This window comes from Oreochromis niloticus, linkage group LG17 (genome assembly GCF_001858045.2).
Source record: "Oreochromis niloticus isolate F11D_XX linkage group LG17, O_niloticus_UMD_NMBU, whole genome shotgun sequence".
In the NCBI taxonomy this organism is placed as follows: Eukaryota; Metazoa; Chordata; class Actinopteri; order Cichliformes; family Cichlidae; genus Oreochromis; species Oreochromis niloticus.
In genome coordinates, this window is record NC_031981.2 from 33,824,526 (window position 1) to 33,844,959 (window position 20,434).

General features: G+C 41.4%; 1 protein-coding gene across 3 annotated transcripts in view; it reads left to right on the plus strand.

Annotated features, from left to right (window-relative positions):
- The window catches only part of ror1 (receptor tyrosine kinase-like orphan receptor 1), a 134,432-nt gene extending 122,548 nt beyond the window's left edge, over positions 1 to 11,884 (plus strand). For 2 of the 3 annotated variants that reach the window (XM_005457086.4, XM_025899817.1), the window contains 8 exons: positions 890 to 1,017; positions 2,190 to 2,507; positions 2,694 to 2,939; positions 3,046 to 3,248; positions 6,633 to 6,812; positions 7,467 to 7,694; positions 7,892 to 8,256; positions 8,438 to 11,884. In XM_005457086.4, coding sequence (XP_005457143.2) covers positions 890 to 1,017; positions 2,190 to 2,507; positions 2,694 to 2,939; positions 3,046 to 3,248; positions 6,633 to 6,812; positions 7,467 to 7,694; positions 7,892 to 8,256; positions 8,438 to 9,140 — 2,371 coding nt within the window. In that variant the 3' untranslated portion in view covers positions 9,141 to 11,884. Of the gene's footprint in view, positions 1 to 208; positions 265 to 889; positions 1,018 to 2,189; positions 2,508 to 2,693; positions 2,940 to 3,045; positions 3,249 to 6,632; positions 6,813 to 7,466; positions 7,695 to 7,891; positions 8,257 to 8,437 lie in introns of those variants that run through there. The other variant, XM_025899818.1, reaches the window with a different exon arrangement.
- The last annotated feature ends 8,550 nt before the right edge of the window (positions 11,885 to 20,434 follow it).

Below are 20,434 nucleotides of genomic sequence, written 5' to 3' on the forward strand. Positions count from 1 at the left end.
CCTATCAGAGTCAAAATGTTTGACTATTGTTATCATTGTTCAGCCAATTACAGCTGAGGCCTGCGTCTCAACTGTGATTGGGTGCAATCACAATCACACAATCACAGTTTAAATATATTAAAAATGTGACAGTCTAGCTGCTTCTGTTCGCCATTACTCAGGCAGCAGGTCTGCACCATGAGGATATACTTCATATATGAAGTGGCATCATGGACTCGCCTATACCACATATTGCGGTTGTGCCTGGTCTTAACGTCCCATATGGTACGACTTAAAGCGCATGACAAAATGATCTCACACTGAGCGAGTGGTCTGCCGGTGAGCGTGGGCTTTGTGTGTGTGTGCCTGTGTGTGTTTGTGTGCGTGTGTGTGTGTGTATGGAGAAAGAATAAAAAAGCACAGAGACTGAGACAGAAAGGGGAGAGGATGGTGGTGACTGTGTTAAGCGGGATAAGAATCGTTACATTAACGAGGAAATTAAAAGAAATGCCCCAAAAGAAGCTCACTGAGTGGAGTTGAATAGCTGTAAAAACCAAGGTTGCTCTCTTTCTCCTTTCATATGTTTTAAATTGTGGCTCAGAGTGACAACTCTCTGACGCAACACGAATAAAGTCCGACGTGAGATATTAATTCTTAATGCACTTTAATGTGAATTAGGACATTTATGTGTATTAGATATCTGCCTTTGAGTTTGCCTGATCTTTAGCCAAGCAAAGGCAGCAAGGAGCAGCCTTTCCCTCCACAAGAGTGGAACTAGTTGGTCTTGTGGGATATGCTAATGTAGACTGACCTCTAGTGGTTTTCCTGTGAAAGAGTCGATGAAATTGATGCATGTTGTTCAGACGAACTTTAAAAGCACCCTCTCTTTCTCGCCTCTCTGACCTCTCAGCAACGGGTTTCCTGAAGATGGATTCTGCCAGCCGTACAGAGGCATAGCCTGCGCCCGCTTTATCGGCAACCGCAGCATTTTTGTCGACTCGCTGCAGATGCAGGGGGAGATTGAGACCCAGATCACAGGTGAGTTTGAGCGGGCTAAACCTCCTTCGAGCCAACACAAATCTAATTAATGTTTTGAGAATAGGTTAAATTTACTTTTACATCCATCATAAATACATATTCATTCATGAGAAACGTTTGATTTAAAATACACTGATTTTTCTTAGTGTACAGGCTTAACTTGATTAAGTAAGCACATGGAAGTCACGTTAAAGATTATTCCATGTTACTAAATATTTAGTTCCTGCAGATCTGAGAAAGAAAACTGACCAAAGGGCATACAGTACTGTGCAAAAGTCTTGAGCCAAAAGTCATTTCTTTATGCTTTGTTTGAAAAATTGGAATAGGTGCCGCTTCTTCTTTTGTCCTTACTCTTGATGGCAGATGGCACCTGCATTTTAGGTAGATTCAATTAAATGTCTTTTAGAGACATAATTTGCTGCTAAAAATAAAAAAGGTGTAGTTATATCCTAATTCAATAAAAACTTTGTCTAAATTCAGATTTTTCAGAAGGTAATCATAATTAATATCCTCCAGGAAGGAAGCAGAACATCACTTAGAGAGTTCAAAGGGAGTTCACCACTCAGTATGAATCACATGTGGCCGACACACTGTTTCACAGTGTTGTTACACGTCTGCGTCTTAGCGTGTGTGCTTTTTGTTTTATGCGTATGCGTGCATTTGTCCTCAGAGGTCATTATTGATTATATCCGTGCAACAGTTCAGGGAATGACGCAGGCCATGAATCCAGAGCCTGATCTGAAACATCAAGGACGAGTGATAATTGAGATTTATGGCGCCACAGAGTCGTAACAGGCCAACAGTAGGACTGTAAATCATATAGCCGCAGAGTCCAGATTCAGCATCTTGAATTTAATGTCACACTTACTGATCTTTATGTTCCTTTTTATTCAAGCAACATGTGCTGGAGAAACATTTGGATGGTTGCCAGGTTCACTTGGCTGCTTTTTATTCGCATCTCCTCTTCATCGTAGTCGCCGTAGTGATAATGACAGCCGCAGCAATGCACATGTTTGCAATAAGTGAACAGCATCGCTGTGCGCGAGTCGTCCATTTAAAGTATAAAATTCTCTGTTTTTATTCCGTCTTCTAATTCTTCCTTATTTAGCAACTTTCAAGCAACTGAAATTGAATCCTTTTTTTTTCTTCTTCTTTTCCTCTCTCGTTCCCAGCGGCCTTCACCATGATCGGGACGTCCAACCATTTGTCTGACCGCTGCTCGCAGTTCGCCATCCCTTCCCTGTGCCACTTTGCCTTTCCGACGTGCGACCGCAGCTCGGGGTCCGACAAACCCCGTGACCTCTGTAAGGACGAATGCGAGATCCTAGAGAACGACTTGTGTAAAACCGAGTACATCATCGCCCGCTCAAACCCGATCATACTGAAGAGACTGAAACTGCCAAACTGCGATGACCTGGCTGCTTCTGACAGCCCCGAGGCTGCCAACTGTCTGAGGATCGGGATCCCTATGACAGAGCCTATTAACAAGAGTGAGACATGTTCATGTGTAAATCATTGTAATGATTTACTGTGTTGACGCTGCTAAAACATTACTGTCTAATGCCTGAATTATGCTTCACTAGGAAATATTCATGGTAATTTACCAGAAACCCCTCTTCTTAAGCTGCCAAAGGATCCCTTGCTCATGTTTAACTTTGTCTGTTATATTCCACCAGATCACAAATGTTATAACAACAGTGGGGTAGACTACAGAGGAACGGTAAGCATAACCAAGTCAGGGCGTCAGTGTCAGCCGTGGAACTCCCAGTATCCTCACAGCCACAACTACCAGGCTGCGCGCTACCCGGAGCTTAATGGAGGACACTCGTACTGCCGCAACCCAGGGAACAAACACGAGGCCCCCTGGTGCTTCACACTGGATGAGGGGTTCAGAATGGAGCTCTGCGACATACCCCTCTGTGGTGAGACGCTAGTTTTAAATCATAGTTTGCGATGATGTCTTTGTGACACATGTGTGACATGTGTGAAATGACATGATTTCCCTCTCTCGATGTTCCATCTGTGTAGACCATAAGGAGTCTGGCATTGAGATCCTGTACATCCTGGTTCCCAGCGTGGTAATCCCCTTAGCCATCGCGTTGCTCTTCTTCTTCATCTGCGTGTGCCGCAACAACCAGAAGTCCTCCAGGCCGCCCGTGACACGCCAACCCAAACCCGTCCGCGGCCAGAACGTTGAGATGTCCATGCTCGCAACTGCATACAAGCCTAAGGTAGGGAGCGTTACAGTCACAGCAGATGGCACTCAGGGTGGGGAATAAATGACGGAGGGCCTTCCTGGGCTCATGCAGATTACCGTTTATTTCTGCAGATATAGAACACTTTTTACATATAATATCAACACAAAAATTAAACACTGTAACCTTCACGATTTTGAAGTGGACACTAAGTGCATCATCACGCTGTTGTGTAATGACTGTAAAGAGGCTGTCGTTTGGCATGCAAACAGACTGCAGAAGGAGTCAAAACACTGGCACAGCCTTCTGTGTGTCATTAGGGATATGTCACGGCATGCCGGGGTTACTGGCTTGAGTGTGTGTGGAAACGACCTGTCTCAGACAAAGCATCAGATCTGTCATCAGAGCTCAGCAGGTTCAGGAATGTTCAACTGCAGCCCACCACCTCCCTCCTGTTTATTTCTCTCTCCCACTGTCTCTTTTTCCACACCCTTTCCTTACACTTCTCCTTATCCTTGGTCGTCTCACTTAATCCATTGTTTTTCCGTTGCTATGCCTCTGTCCATCCTTCCATCCCAATACCACAGGAGCTTTTTTCTTTTTTGTAATGTATATCATGCTCTCTCCCAGTAAAACACACAGCTCACATCAGTATGAGTATCATGTTGCTTTCAAGGTTGCACACTCTGTCATATCATGTAAGCTCATCTTTTTTTCCACATAATGTTGGTGGTTGAGGGCGGAGGGTTGGGGTTTATCTAGACAGCATGTATTCCTGGGCAAACTTGAGCTGATGCTCAAGGTAAGGCGTATAGTATTACAGCGAAGAGCCGCGGAGAGAATCGCAGATGTCACAGAAGCGTCAGAATCCATTAATATCTTTGCTTTATTTTGTTTCTGAGGGTTTTTTGGGAGGGGGACTGGAATAAATGTTTCACTGACCTAAAAAGGGAGTCTCTCCTTGCTGTTTACATGAAGACCTTGTGTCTGCAAAGACTTACGTTTACAGGAGAGTGACAGCCATGCAGTCATGGAATTATACAGTTGATTTTAAATGGTCTTGTTGCCAACTGGGTTCTGAAATATAGCAGACTGCATAACCATCAGCCGAAAGATTAGCAAAGCCCCGCCCCATGCGTCCATTCAGCCTTGTAGCTAAATTTTAACAATCTATAATAACATTTAAATAAAAGGGAGCAGCTGTGTGATTTCTGTCTTTTAAAAACTTTTTTATATGGGCTAAATATTACGACTTTTAGACGTTTTACTAAGTCAAATGTCTTTCTTTCCTGTTTTCATTATCTGCAGCTTTGTCTTGGGTTAAGCTGCTACCTAACAGGCTTTGCTTGCATGGGGGTCACCCAAGGGTTACTGCCTATGACAGTCCTTTTAGACACACACATAGAAATCTGTGGTGGTGTGAGGAGGATCTGAGGGTTTGGGTGTGGGGAGGAAAGACGGGGAAAAAAACCCGTAACTAAAAACATCTGTGTCTCTCATAATGCACAACACACACACTCACCACCCCCCTCAGAGCTCGTACAGACACTGTGCATGTGTGAGTGTGTGAGTGCATGTGTCCTCACAGAGGAATTTCATTATTCATCTCAAAGTTCCTGGAATCTGGAAATCTCTGCCAACCTTTCTGCACCTTTTATCTCTTCCCAAGCATAGACAAGAGTGGCAGTTTGGCACCATCGACTTTATATAAAAAATATTCAGTCCCCAACATTCCCACCATCATCTGTTGGTGCTGTTCTAATGAGATTGGTCGGTATGATTATCGACCGTGGTTATGCTCTGGTTGCAAAGAAGACTAATCTTAATGATCAAAATAAAAAAAAAAGAAGACACACACACATCTGACATCACAGATTTGCCTGAAGAAAAAATGAGGGGAAAGATACACATTGTAATAAGAAGTTATGTAAAAAAATAAAATTCATACTGGAAAATGAAAATACCATCACAAATTTTGGATAAGAGACTCAAAAAAAACTTATGGCATCATACCTGGGACTTATCGCACTGAAGATGGATGAAAATGTGTTTTTCCCCCATAATCAGGCTTTAATATCTGCTCCGTTTTAAAGGCTATTACGTGCTTTGCACATGTGAAGCTGTAAACAAAATATGGGTTCCATCTCCTCTGCAGGCCTCCCAAGCTGCTGGTAGAGATCGGACATCCAAATAAATATTGGATTAACTTGAGCTGAAGTTTGAAAGTCTGTGTTCACACTTTCAGAAGTGTAGCACACAGACATTTCCCCTTAAAAAAATTAAAAATAATCACTCATAAAATATAAAAAATAAACTCTTGATTTTTTTTTCTTTAAAAAACTAACGACAGCAGGGACCTCAAGTGTTTCATTTTTCCTTTTAAGAACGGCATTTTCCCTTTTTTTGAGAGATAGTAAGGTGGGGGGCATCTGATGAACAATCCTCACAAATTCTTAAACGAGTGATTTGCTTTCCTCTCAGCTATTTCACACAGAAATCTGACACTAAATATACTTATTAAGGTGACAAATTTCTATCAGATGGGATTTACACAATGTATCTGCTGTGGTGTTTGTGGCAAACTGTGTCTGCTGAACCGCGTTTTCTCCATTTGAATCATTAGTTTTCTTTATCTTAATGAGGAAATGGATTTAATTGACTGCAATTTACTTTAAATGAATTCCAAAACGTGCCTGACCCTCTCGTAACCCCACAGCCCAGCTCATTCCTGTTGGATTTAGATGTGCTGTAACCCAGCATTCCAGTCAGAGCGCTCCTCAGTGAGTTCCAAAAAATGAAAAAGCAAAGTCATCCCTCACAGGAGCGCTACATTGTTTTCTGCTATTGTTGCAGCTGATTCTATGGTTTACTGGCAAGAGAATTAATTGCCTCATCTTCCCAAATTTTGCTTAACCTGTCAGCCAGATGACATTTTTAAGCTGTGGACATATTGCCAGATTTCACAATTTTCCCATATTGCTTTCCAGAGGCGTGAAGGGCAGGATTAGGGGGCTGATGTAATGGGCCGAGTCTGATTGTGTGAATTATCAGCTCTGAGCTATAGTTTTATTTTTCTTCTACAATTCAAACACGGATTCGGTGTTATATTAGGCAGTTCGCCTACATCAGATTGAAAGCAGCGACATCGTGTTTTCTTTTCCTTAATAGTTTAATAGTTTAATTATTTATATAGCACATTTAATTACAACAGGAGCGTTGACCAAAGTGCTGTACAAGAATACAACATACCTAATAAAACAACTTAGAGTATTAAAAACAAACACCAAATATGATTACAAGGACAGCAGTGAGGAAAGGGTGCTGACCCGACAAAAAAAGTAATGATTTCATTTTTGTTGAATGTGTTTTCAATCTATTGATGTCACCTTACCATTTTTTTCCTCCTTCTACCTTCTATAGAGCAAGGCCAAGGAGCTTCCCTTATCAGCTGTCCGTTTCATGGAGGAACTCGGAGAATGTACTCTAGGGAAGATCTACAAGGGTCATCTGTATCTGCCGGGCATGGACCAGGCCCAGCTTGTGGCCATAAAGACCCTTAAAGACATTTCCAATGCCCAGCAGTGGGCTGACTTCCAGCAAGTAAGAAATGTTTCTAAATTAACTGTTTTTACAACACACATAAAAAAATATATATAATAATGAAGCCACATCAGTTGTCTTTGTGTAGATTTGGAAAATGAAATGTACCACTAAAATATCCTATTGCTAAAAACTACACGTGGCTGCTTTCTTAGAGGAAAGGCGTCTAGGCCCACAATATTTCAAGGACGGCTTGTTGTATGTCTATAGAAGGTAGACGTGGTGAAAGATCGGAGACGGCTGAACCGCTCAACTGTAGATGAGTTCTCTGGAAATAGCTCCCAAAATAAACTGTAACTTGGTGGAAGGCCGTCCAGATAAATTTAGATGTGACGGAAGATTGAGGCAGTCGGCATTCGTAAGACGTAATCCTCACTTTCCATTTACAGAAAGTGAGGCAGACCTGAACTGTGCCCGCGTTTTAAAGTGGTACTGCCATCGACTTGATTTCAAAAGTGATCAATGAGCTGTTGTGAAACCACCTTGGGTGATCTTCTTATAATCACCTTTCAAAGCCACACAGTTTCAGTCTCAGTCTCTCCATTAAACTCCCACATCTTTTGTAAATATCCACGTGAAATCAACCTGCCAGCCACCTTTTTTTGTCTGTTTGCTTCTTTGAAATTCACCATTATTAATCTGACTTCATCAAAGGAGGCCGCAGTGCTGACCGAGCTTCAGCACCCCAACTTGGTGTGCCTGGTGGGTGTGGTTACCCAGGAGCAGCCGGTCTGCATGCTGTTTGAGTTTCTACCCCAAGGTGACCTCCACGAGTTCCTCATCATGCGTTCGCCGCACTCTGACGTCGGCTGTAGCAGCGATGAGGACGGCACGGTGAAATCCAGCCTGGATCATGGAGATTTTCTGCATATGGCCATACAGGTAGGATCTAAAAACATCCTCGTAGTTGGCTACAAGCGTAGTGGAAGGAGTACTGTTGCATCAATTTAAACATGAAATGTTGATGTACGGATCTTAATCGCTCATGTAGAAACTTCTAATTAAAATTAGTGTTGTAATGTTCTCAGTTTGCTTCTAATTTATGTCTAAAAACTTTTCTTTGAAATATTGTGAACCAGGTGGCTGCTGGGATGGAGTACTTGGCCAGCCACTTCTACGTTCACAAGGACCTCGCAGCTCGGAACATTTTGGTAGGCGAGCAGCTCCACGTCAAGATTTCTGACCTGGGTCTCTCCAGAGAGATCTACTCCTCAGACTACTACTGCATCCAGCCTAAAATTGTGCTGCCCATCCGCTGGATGTCCCCTGAGGCCATCGCTTCGGGAAAGTTCACCACGGACTCGGACATCTGGTCGTTTGGAGTTGTGCTGTGGGAGGTCTTCAGCTACGGGCTACAGCCCTACTACGGTTTCTCGAACCAGGAAGTGATGGAGATGGTGAGAAAGAGGCAGCTGCTGCCCTGCCCCGAAGACTGCCCACCAAGGTATGTTGCAATTACCGGTGCAATATGAGAAGTATACAAGAAGATAGAGCATCCAGCTAATGGTGAAACCCAAGTGTCCAAGTGTCTTTATTGGACTCTGGTATTGGGGTTAGTTTTAGAGTTTTAGAAGCAGTCTGATTGTTGCTGTTAGTGGTAATGAAGTAACTCTGTTGGCTTTTAGGTTTTATGGTCTGATGACTGAGTGCTGGCAGGAAGGACCAGCACGTCGGCCGCGCTTCAAGGATATTCATGCCCGCCTGCGAGCTTGGGAGGGGTTGTCGTCCCACACCAGCTCCAGCACGCCCTCTGGTGGAGGAGGCAATGCCACCACTCAGACCACCTCGCTCAGCGCCAGCCCCGTCAGCAACCTTAGCAACCCACGCTATGCCGCCGCTGCTGCCGCCGCCGCAGGGTACCTCTACCCAGCCCAGGCTATTCCCGCGCCGGGACAGATGGGTGCAGTTCCAGCATGGACGCCCATGGCCGTGACCCAAACCCACCAGCGCTTTATCCCAGTCAACGGATACCCAATCCCGCCAGGATACGCAGCATTCCCAGCTCACTTTGCACCCCCAGCTCCGCCAACTAGGGTAATCCAGCACCACCTGCCCCCTCCCAAAAGCCGCTCCCCCAGCAGCGCTAGCGGCTCCACCAGCACGGGTCACGTCAGCGGCGTGCCCTCCACCACGGGCTCCAACCATGACGCCAACACGCCGCTGCTGTCCCACTGCATCATGCCGGGGAGCGGCGGAGGGTCGGCTCAGGTGTACGGACAAATCTCCCAGAAGGGAATGGTGGACCACGTGTCTCAGACATCAGCACTGCTTACCCCTGACTCTGATGTGCTGATGTACAACGACACAGTCATCACTGCAGACCTGTAAATATTCAACCTCTTTGAGGTTAGATCCCAGATATGAGAAGTTTAGCGCTTCAGCAAGTGGCGCAGCGTCACAGTTCTTCTCTGGTCTTACCGAGACCCAACAGAGATGGAGCGTGCCACACATCTGGGTATCCAAGAAACACTAAGCAGGCTATATAAGCAGCTGTCTGACTCTGTCATGCCTTACTGTTTAAAGGAAGCGTACTTACTATCATGGTTTGAAAATGTTATTTTAACCTCTGTGTAAATACAGTACATAGGTCCTGAATGAATGAATGATACAAAGATATATATTCAAATGAACTTTTTATTAAGTAAAACACTTTAAAGGTGAAAACATCCTTCCCGTGGCCTTATTCAACGGTTTGTGTTCCAATCAGACAAAAAAACCCCGAAACAATTCCCAGTCGATGGACTTTTTCCCTATAGGGAGACATGGATATTCATGTGATGACCTTCAGGTGTTTTTTTAAACTAGTTCATTGGCTTGCTTGTCAACACAAAAAATGAAATATCCAAGGGAGCGCGAATGGAAACGGCGAGGGACTTCATAAAAACAATCAACAGTGGCCTGCTCCAATAAATGATGCCTCCTTGGCCCTCCAAAACTAATCAGTAACATTTATGTTAGCATGCATAATAGCCATGCTGCCAACAGCTATGAAAGTACTCATGCAGGCGCTAAGGAGTCCCTTTGAGAATGACAGCTGAATGTGTGTTTTGTTTTTGTTGGGTTTTTTTAATTTTCCAACTTCATCACGCAATCTGAGACGTCTGCAACAAGAACACCGGACACAGTGAAGCTGGAAGTTTATCTGATCGGCCTCCCTTTAAAGTATCATTTCTTTCATCATCCCTCCCCCCCGGTTTTGTTTCTCCGGGAGACATCGCATCTAACTTCAGAGCGGGCAAGAGGGCCCCCTGCAGATCAACAAAAGACATCACAAAGCGCTCGCTTCCTTCCATAGCTAACCCTCACCGTTCTCAGGGCAAACACTTCATTCGCCGCATAATTGATTGGATACAGTCTTTTATGTTTTTTCTGAAAGTTTTTACGCATTTCATTTTGGAGATGGGAAAAAAAAAGTCAAAATTTAATTTGGATACCTCGTCCTGTTCTGTTCCCTTCTTTGTATTTATACGTCTGTATTGTGCAAAAAAAAAAGAAAAAAGCAAAAGAAGCAAAACATGGAAGAATAATAAAAGTAAAAAGGGTTAAAATGCATAATGCTTATAGTAGTTAGGTGCTTTGTGAGATCTCAGCCATGTACATAGACAGAAGAATGTTGCATCTAAATACGGATACTGCAAATTAGGTGTGCTGCGATATTATTGCAACTTGTTTTTAACACACCAAGTGGCGACTGTATTAACATGTACAGGATCCTGACGAGTAGCTCAGCACGTGCAGCTTTTAACAGAAAAAGTACAACCTGAAAAAGAATTCTGCCCGTTTTGTCTGTTTCCCAGTGAAGGATGACGAAGTGTGTGTTTGGTGAGTCTCAGTTTCGTAGCCGCACAAACTATGCCTCAGCCATCCACGATGGTTTATGAGAGGCCAAATATGAAGCTTCTTTCATTCCCTCAAAAAAAAAAAAGTCAGAAAACCAGCAGTAATGTGTCAAGTCAACAACCTATGGGTGACATCGTGCGAATGTTCCTGAGTGCATGTTTTAACTACAGCAATAACACATCTGGGTTGTTTTCACTGAGGACATGCAGAGCATAAAGTACAGTGAGGATCCTTTTTTTTTGCCTCAAGTGCATTTTTGAATTGTAAAGTAAGTGGACACATGTGAAATGTAGCAACTAGAGAAAAGCAGCTGCAAAAATGGCATCAAAATCAAATTCAGTTGTCTTTATAAATCCTACTGCTCTTTAGTTTTCCTTGAGGTAATGGCATTCAAGTGAGTAGAGGTCAGTAGTGAAGCTGGTTGGCTGTTATTAGCAACATGAAGGGTGTGCTCTTGTTTCCATGCTATTTGAAATCATTTGAGGGTGTATTTTTCAAATGCCTTTCTCTGTGTGTTTTTGTAATTCTGTTTTTCTAAAGCAGAGTGAGCTACCTAAGCATCTTTACCCATGAGCCCCAGCAATGTAAATGATGTACGAATACTAACATAGACTGTATATATAAGATGGACTTTGCTTCCAGATTTAAAAAAGCAAGGCCAACGCAGTCTGCACTGATGGCCAACAGGGGGCGACTCCTCCAGTCCAGTCCACTTCTCACTTGATTTTTGACATCAGTGAAGTCTTATTTAATACAGGACGTTTCTCATTTTGTTAAGGATGCTGTCACTGACAGCAAAATTGCTAATAAGGCAGAGAATAGTATAAGGCCTGGCTACCATATGAGTGTACAGAGTCTAATAGAATAAAATAATAAAAGTGAAAATGCTCAAGTGAAGGTTTCAACCAATGGGTGCCGTCATTGTGGCTACAGTCATCTTTTTTATGTAGTCTATGTACTAATATAGCAGTGCACAAACCACTTGTACACAAGACTGTGAATCTTAATCAAGTTTAGGTATTTTTGTATTTGGCAAAAATTCATTATAGTGCCTTTTTTTGTCTTTTATTGGTAAGAAGAAACAAAAGTAAATGTATATTTCAATATCAGTGTACCCATAACAGGTTTACATGCATATTGATCAAGAGAGGCCTTGGCTTTGTATTTTGTCTGAATATTTTTGCACAGATGTTTTGTATTGCAAAATCATTTATTAAATAATGTTTGGTAAATTCCGGTGCTTCTGTTCTATGATCGATGCGTTTTAAGAATACAGATTTGTAATAGCAATGTGAATCCACTGGGGGCCACCAAATCACCATTTCTGAGAACAGTTTTGAATGTCTTTGCCTTGTAATTGCAGTGACCACTGATGGCCAAGTGATGGGGCCCTTTAGCTGTTTGATTACTGTAGTCACAACTGGAAACAGTTGGAAATAGTCAAAGATGAAAAGATTTCAAAGAGGAAAAAATGGCTTTGATGTAGCCTTTCCGGGTGTGTGTTTGTCTGCTTCACTTCATTTCCTTCAGGCTCAAATTCAGATCTTTCACCTTGAATTGGGAAAAAAATTAAGTGAACCAGAGTGACTGTCATCCAGCATATAAATTTTATATCAGATGTAATGTTCTACATATACAGGCATACAGACTGTGTCTGCCAGTAAAGTCCTAAGAGTATGGAGGACATTCCAGGAGACAGGAGGCTACTCTATGAGAACTGCACAAGATCGTTATTCCATCAGCAGGACCAGTATCTGCTCCTTTGTTTAAGGAGGAAAGAGAACTGCCAGAGCTACAAATTGACCTCCAGCAGGCTGCTGGTGTTGATGTCTCTGACCAGACAATCAGAAACAGACATCTGAAGGCCAGACATCGTCTAATGGGCCCTTTGCTCACTGCTGGCACAGGGGAGTCTGATAAGCATTAGCCACAGAATACCTGAATTGGCAGCTCCACATCTAGTGCTTTTTACAGATGAGAGCAGGTTCAACCTGAGCACATGTGAGAGACATGAAAGAGCTTGGAGAAGTCGTGGAGAACGTTATGCTGCCTGTAACATTGTTCAGCATGACCGGTTTGCTGGTGGGTCAGTGATGGCCTGTGGAGGCATATCCATGATCTCAACAGGCTCAACCTAGACAACAGGACTCTGAATGTCATTAGGTACGAGGATCAAGTCCTTGGACCCATTGTTAGGCCCTATGTTGGTGCAGTGGGTCCTGGGTTCCTCCTGATGCACAACAATGCCCGGCCTCATGTGGCAAGAGCATGCAGACAGTTCCTGGAGGATGAAGGAATTGATATCACTGACTGGCCTTCACACCTACCTGACCTAAATCTTCTAGAACATCTCTGGGACTTTATGTTTTAGTCCATTCAATGCTGCCAGGTTGAACCTCAGACTGTCCAGGAAGTTCAGAATATTTAGAAATGTTTTTCTTCCCTTTTGCAGAGATAAGATATAATTACCAACAAACTAAATAAGTATTCTGTCATTTGAGTGAACTAGTCATGCAAAAAACCCCAAAACTGAAGCTCCATTTTGCAATGCAGGTGTCCTTTCTGCCCCCTGTTAAGCATGAGCCTGTGAGTGTTCGCAGGAGAAGAGGAGAAGACAGTCAGTCATTAGCAGCAATGCAGACTTTCAGACTGCTGAAAACATTTTCTGCTGCCGGTCTGGAACAGTTTGTTTTGTGATTGTGTTCTGTGAGCAGCGGTAGCACAGCAGTAAACCCTCACGACTCCTACATCAGAGACTCCGTGCTCTGACACCATTTAATGTAATTTCTCCCAAGGCATCAACCAAAACCATTTGCTACGCATGCAAGTGCAACCAAAGAGAGGAGTGCACAGGAAACAGAAGAGAAGAAAGGAGGCATCTGTATTTGATAGAAACCAACATCTGCGCTGATGCGAGATGCCAGCATCGTGTCATCCAGAAAAGCAATTTGTACATCCAGTACTGATACACCGTGTGCTTGCTGACTGAGCAACTGATGTTGGTATCAAATGCACCCTTTTTAATTCCTAGTCCTTTAATAAAATCCTCTTTAATAGCTTCTGGGTGACTATATTAGAGGTGCATTTTCCATCCATTAGTTTTTTGGGGAGGTTTGCAGCTAATCCAGGATTGTCAGGAAGTTCAATCGACATTTGTCGTAGGGCAGAGTACCATGTGGACATGTGACCATTCTTGCTAACATTCATGGGTGATTTAGAATCATGGTTAAGAAACATAAAATATCTAAATAAAAATAATGTTCTTTTGGGCAGACTTTTCCTACCTAATATTCACATGTAATCTTCTTATGGAGAGTTGAATTTTACTGAGGATTAGGGGAGAAAAAACCCTAATCAGTCAGCCTTCAATTTGAATCTTTTCACCGTCTTTTCTTTCCTTAAATGCTAAAAAGCTGTCTAACATTGTGTCTGAATATTCAGTTCGTTTGACACCTGAAATGAATTAATTTTATTTTGGCCATTTGTGGGAAGGCAAAACAATATCAAAATATGAGAGATCTGTAGCCAGATTTCCGGCCATCTGTTGAATTTAGTCTATTATTCACTTTTTTTTAAGCTTCTTTGTGATTCTTGAGGAAAACATCTGGATATTTAGGTGCTAAATATTTCACATCTTCATTAGCTTTTCAATAAAGAAGCTGCTGTTTGGTGAACGTAAGAAGCATTTTAATTGCAAACAGCAGCGTGCTTTGGCAAAAACAGTACTATAAGATGAGCTGAGCCACAGAGTCATATGAGAGACCTGACACTAGGGGGCGGACCTCTTGCACAGTATCACATAGTAATATCACATAATTAGTAAGATCAGTTATACTCTCCGTCCAGCTAACAATCTCGGGACATGCTATCTATTTTTAGCTGTCTGCTCCCAGTCCCAGCGCAGGGCTCTAGTCTATTGTATGAACTGGGACTGACACCCTTTTGGTGCGAAACTGCTGTAGTGGCACCTACTGTAGAGAAACTGCCATTTTTGGCCCTTCTGTACTGGCTTAAGTTTTCAGCTCTGGAGGTTGGAATCTCTGGGAAGTGAGACTGGAGCCAGCCTCAAGTGGCTTTTCTAGGAACTATGGTTTCTGTTGAAGTGAAGACGATGGATGGAAAATATTTTGAAGGGTTTAGGGAAATAGCTTTAAACTTTTATTTCATTTTATTTCAACATATTTTTCCCCATAGTTTCATGTAATCAGAATCTTAAAAGTGACAAGTAAATCCAGTATGGCGATAGACCTAAAAGACAATATAATGAGTATGATATTTTTATCATCACATGTAGCAGAGTAGAAGTGCAACAACCCTCAAAATTCAGTTAAAAAAAAAGATGTTTGCACTTATAGCCATTATCTGCCACAGCTATGCAGACATGAACATGTCTAAATAAACACGAACATGTCTATTAAGCTAATGGGTGCGACTCGCCCTGATGCTTAAATCTCTTTGGTTCAAAGCCAGAGAAGCAGCTTCCTGCAGCCGAGTCATGTAACTAAGGATGACCACTCCCTTCGTTACCAAAGAAAGGTGAGCCTTGAGGGTGTTTTCTGCTAAAGGAGCCTCATTTAGCCCCTTTATTTCAGAATGAAATGGGCTGAAATGGGCTTTGAAGATAAAGAAGAGAAGAGGTGTGTATTAGTCTTAGAAGAAAAGCAAGATGAATAAAGGGGGTAGGGAAGCAAGGGATAGAGGCAAAGTGCAGTGAATGGCTCTTGGGGTAATGTCTGGCTTAACAGCATTGCAGCAGAGAGATCAAGGTGTCTCTGCTTTACCATGAGATTCCTAAGGAGACAGCATGTAAACAGTGAGTCAAGAGGGCCTTTTTCTTTTGGTTTTCCAGGATGGAATCTAGCATCATCTCATCGCACTGGGAGGGTTGAGAGTAAAGGGATAGGTGTGTTCAAACTATTAATTTAACCACCACTGCAATCATATGTCCATGAAGCTATCTACCCTGCTGTTAGTAAGATCATCTGAAGCACTCACTGTTCAGGTTAAAATGATTCAGTCATTTTAAAAATAAACAGTCCTTATTGTGATACAGATACTCATATGCAGTCCCGGTCAAAAGTTTAAGACCACTTGAAAAATGGTTAAAAAAAATCATATTTTGCATTGTTGGATCTTAACAAGGTTCCAAGTAGAGCTTCAACGTGCAACAAGAAGAAATGGGAGTGAGACAAAATATTTTTAACTTTTGATCAGGACTGTATCTTGAGATTGAAGGTGCAGGCATTAATTAAAATTTGCCTCCACTGCACATGACATAATACATAAATACATAAAGTGTGATTAGGCAGAATGGAGATGTCCATCTTGGTCACTTGGGTAATATGGGAGCTTACAGAAACCTCCCGCTATTTATTTTTATTGGCTTAACCTAAGTTTATGAGAATATATAATTAATAATTTGTTGCATGATATAATTTCACTCTAATCAATGTATATCTGTAAGTACAACACCCTTTCATCTATCATATAATCTCAAGAAACAACTAACTTTACCTTAAATGAAATAATAGTTTGCTCTATGAGAAATGATTGTCAAAATCAATAAAAGTTTAAAAGTTATAAACATAACAGTCTGGTCATTGATGCAGTCTGGGTGACTGGACGTCGTGATGTGCACTTAACCTTAGGTGATAAATCAGCCAGTCTCCAGATACTGTTTTCAGCATTAAAGTGTGCTTTCCTTTTTTAAATGTTGGTTCCTCTTCTGATGATGCGTCTGGTGTTTCTGCTCTCCTCGTTATTCCCTGTCTTGAGTTCCTCTGTGCATAAGTGCATTTATCAATCCATGTTCCCCTATCTGGTTTAGTACTAGTCTTGGCGTACTAGTCCCACTTTACTTTTTCCTCCTGTGCCTTGTTTTAGTTTCACTTCTGGTTTTTACCCCTCCTTTTTTATTCAGTCTTTGTTGTCTCGTCACCTTTTCCCTGCTCCAAGCTGTTTTTCTGTTTGTGCTCCCTGTGTGTTGTTCCTCATGCTCAGTTTCTGGATTCCTGTTTAAAGTTTAAACTTTATTACCTCGCCTGCCTCAGCATTTGTCTTGGGTCCTCCCCATCGTTTGTACTTATATCATTGATTGTGCACAGTCCAAATGTAATATTATTTAGGGTTAATCACACAATCTTGCTATGTCCCTCCTTCCTAATCAAGACAATGATTGAGGCAGGACTTAGGGCACAGAACTTTGAGAGCATGCAATTAGCTTTCCCAGTTTTTAAAAAAATCTTCTTCTTTTTTTTTAGCAAAAACCATTTCGTGCTGTTTTTCACTTATTTGTTCTAGTATTGACATGATAATCATCTCTACACCTTTAGTTTAAACTTAAAATGTTTTGAGTAAGTATGATTGTTTGGTCAAACCAAAACCAAAACATAATGAGATTTAAATGAATTAGGTAGACCAAGTGGATAATTAAACTAGGTGTGTATTAAATGCTACGCTCAGATTTAGTGAAGAGACATCTGTTAGAGGTTAGGAGATAGGTATCTTCACACACACAGCATGTAAAATTAAAGAGAACGCCTATGTTTATGTGCAGAGACAGAGTGCATAAATAGTTCTGGGATTAAGGTCACAGCCTTTAGCGAGTGACTCACTTATAATGTATACAAATGCACACAAAGACAGATTTATGCACGCATGTTTCTGTGAAAGATCTTTTTTTAAGCCAGATACTGTACCTGCTTAGAAGATCTGGCTGTAAGTCCTCAGTGATGAAAGTGATGGTAAAGACTTCAATCAACAAAGCATTTATAACGAAGAGATATTTTAGAAAGTTATGTTCATTTAAAAAAAAATCATTTGTGGCGTCTCAGTTTTGAATATCTCGTAGCTGGTCGTAGCTTTAATAAAAAGCTTGAAAAGGATGATACAGATTCCAGACTGTAGGTGACACTGCAAGAAAGGCTGGAATAAGACTGATCCACTTTGGTGGGGAAAGGCGCCTCACCTATAAAAATTCAGTATCAGTGGAAAAGCACTCCATCACCTGTGTTACATATGTTGACTTTGATTACTGAATAAATATCCTGGACAAATGCATTGTATATGTTGACTTGATCAAAGCATGTCTAAACTGTTATTCTTTGAATCAGCACAAACTGTTTCTACAAAGATCCGGTCTCTACATGGTCTTCCTCCTTCCTCCTCATATGTTGTTGGGGTTTTTTTTTAAATTATCATGTACTGTTTACATGTCAGAGTTGTTAGACATATTTACATGTGAATGCACATCTCATCTCCTCTCTTGGCCTACACTCCCACCCCTTTTCCCCCTTCTTCTCCTTCTCTCCTCTCCAACTCCACTCAGACTTTCTATCTAATAATCCATCCATCTTTGTGCTCGAATGGAGGGCTAATGCTTTCCATCTGTGTGTATCAGTTGTGGGGCTCCAAGGGCAACGACTGCCACTCTTTGCCTATTCACCCCGCCCACCCCTCCCATCTCCACTTCAACTCCTTTCTGACAAAACCCCTGAGTCTGGTTCCACTCAGCCCTGAAGTCTAAGATCCCACTCCACACTGGGGCCCCTCCTGGCCTGAGGCAGCAGGGGGAGGCTGGTCAGGCCCCTGGATCCTGCAGATTCTGGGTCACTTTGAAACGATTCATTTCTTTCCAAACCTGCATAAACATACACGACTATTAATATGTTGATGAGAAGCAAAATAAGAGCTTTTTTTTTTTAAACTATCTGTAGAGCACAAGCTACATATTCAACTTAATCTGCACCTTTTCTGCTTTGCAGACTGGGAAAAAAACAAAATAACATTTACATATTTACATAAGGCATAGGCATAGAGGTTATTTTGGTAAACTTGTTTTAAATCACCATAATAGGAAAAGAAAAAATGCATTTTGTTGGGCATCAAATTCTATGTATAAAATGTATTTTATACATATATGTAAAATGTATAAAACAGATGATCCAAAACCCTTACTGTCCACAGGTGCTGTATGTCTACAGGAAGAAATGACAGTGTTTTTTTGTCTAAATCACACTTTTTCTGTCTTCTTCTGGGGCTTCGTGTCTCTGTGATTGTGACTGTGTCAGATGTTATTTTGACAAAAACTGTGCTCTTATTGAGGGAACAGAACGTTGTGTTCTCTGAATATTTTTACAAACGTGAATGAACAAAATAATTAATCAGGTGTTAAATGGAGGATTGAAACTCTAACCCTTTCGTGCATAGTGGTCACTACAGTGGGCAGCTATTCAAAGGCTGTTTATTTGTATTTGTGTCAGTGTTGATGGTATACTTGCACTTAAACTACTACATTGGACACTGATGTGTCACTCCATACCCTGCCACTCGCTGGCTGTCCAGCGGGTGGCAGGGTTATATGTGTTATAGTTTATATATATATGTTGTTATATTGTCATCTTTTTTATTTTAAAAAAATTGTTATTTTATAGTTTTTACACTGTGTATATTATTTATTTGTTTGTCAAATCCATAAGTCAAAACGTCTGTTGTCCATCTGAGTGGACATGTAACAAACTCTTTGAAAAGTACATGTTTAAAAAATTAGGTTCAAAAATCTTTTTTTCATGCCTAAAGATGAATAAAAATACTTAAGAGAAAGTTCTGGTTGGATGGTGGTGGGTTTGAGTTAACTTCTTAACTTAAGTAAAAATTTTAAACAAACTCTGTTTCCAGCACTTCAGAAGGTACTGATTTGCTGCCACTTCGTATCATATCATGGGTTTTCACCTTTGACTTTTTGGTTAGACAATTTGAAGATGTCAGCATAGACTTTGAGAGATGTGATGAGATTTTTTTAATCTATTATGTGACATTTTACTAATTAAATAATCCATCAGTTAGCCATAATGTTAGAATAAAAAAAGGAATTATTTATAATACAATGAACAGCATTGCATTCCACCATTGTTTCCTCATCAACTCGTCCCACTGCCATTCGGAAAAAAAGCAGGCAAAGCCCTGCATGGGTTACCCATCTATCACAGGGACCATCTGAAAACCACCTTTTAATGTTCATTTATATCTGGACTAAAACTGTCTTAAATTGACAAATACCAGGGATGTAAAACCTGTTTGACATCGTATGTCCAGACACCGCGCACTTTGATCTGAAGTGGGCTGGACCAGTGAAATTTCCCCTTTCTGTCGGTGTAAAGAAGTTTAACTATGCATGTTATCTCCGCAATAAAGAAGCACAATTTCAGCAGTACATTTCAGTTTTTCAACATGATAAAGAAATCCTACACAACACAAAGTTTTGATTATATTCACAGAAAATATACTACTTTGTTAAAAAGAAAAAAAAACAGACATTTCTATAGTATACAGTTACAAAACATGAACAGTTCTGTCATTTAATTGTGTATCTATTACTTTAATTACTTTGGTGTAGTACAGATGGCTATAGAGGAGGTCTTTATCGGTGAGAATAGCTGTAAAACCTGTTTTGAAAATACAGTTAAATGTCCAAAATTTATGTCTTCTTTCCCATTTTCCAAAGCCAACCAGTGAGCCGGATTGGAGTCTTTGCCAGGCTGATTCCGATTCTTATGTTTGATACCCCTGACATACACTGTGCAATGAATCATTTGACCATGGGATAGACCACCCAGTATTTTTCTTAAAGTCTGATTGCACAGAAATCAACCCACTCTCTGTGGGGATATTTTATGCTTCAGCAGCATGTAATCATGGTGGAGCAATGCAAGTGCCATAAAAGGGAATACTCACCATAATACTGAAAGCAGTTTTAGCTGTTCCTCAGATTTCTAGCTGTGTAG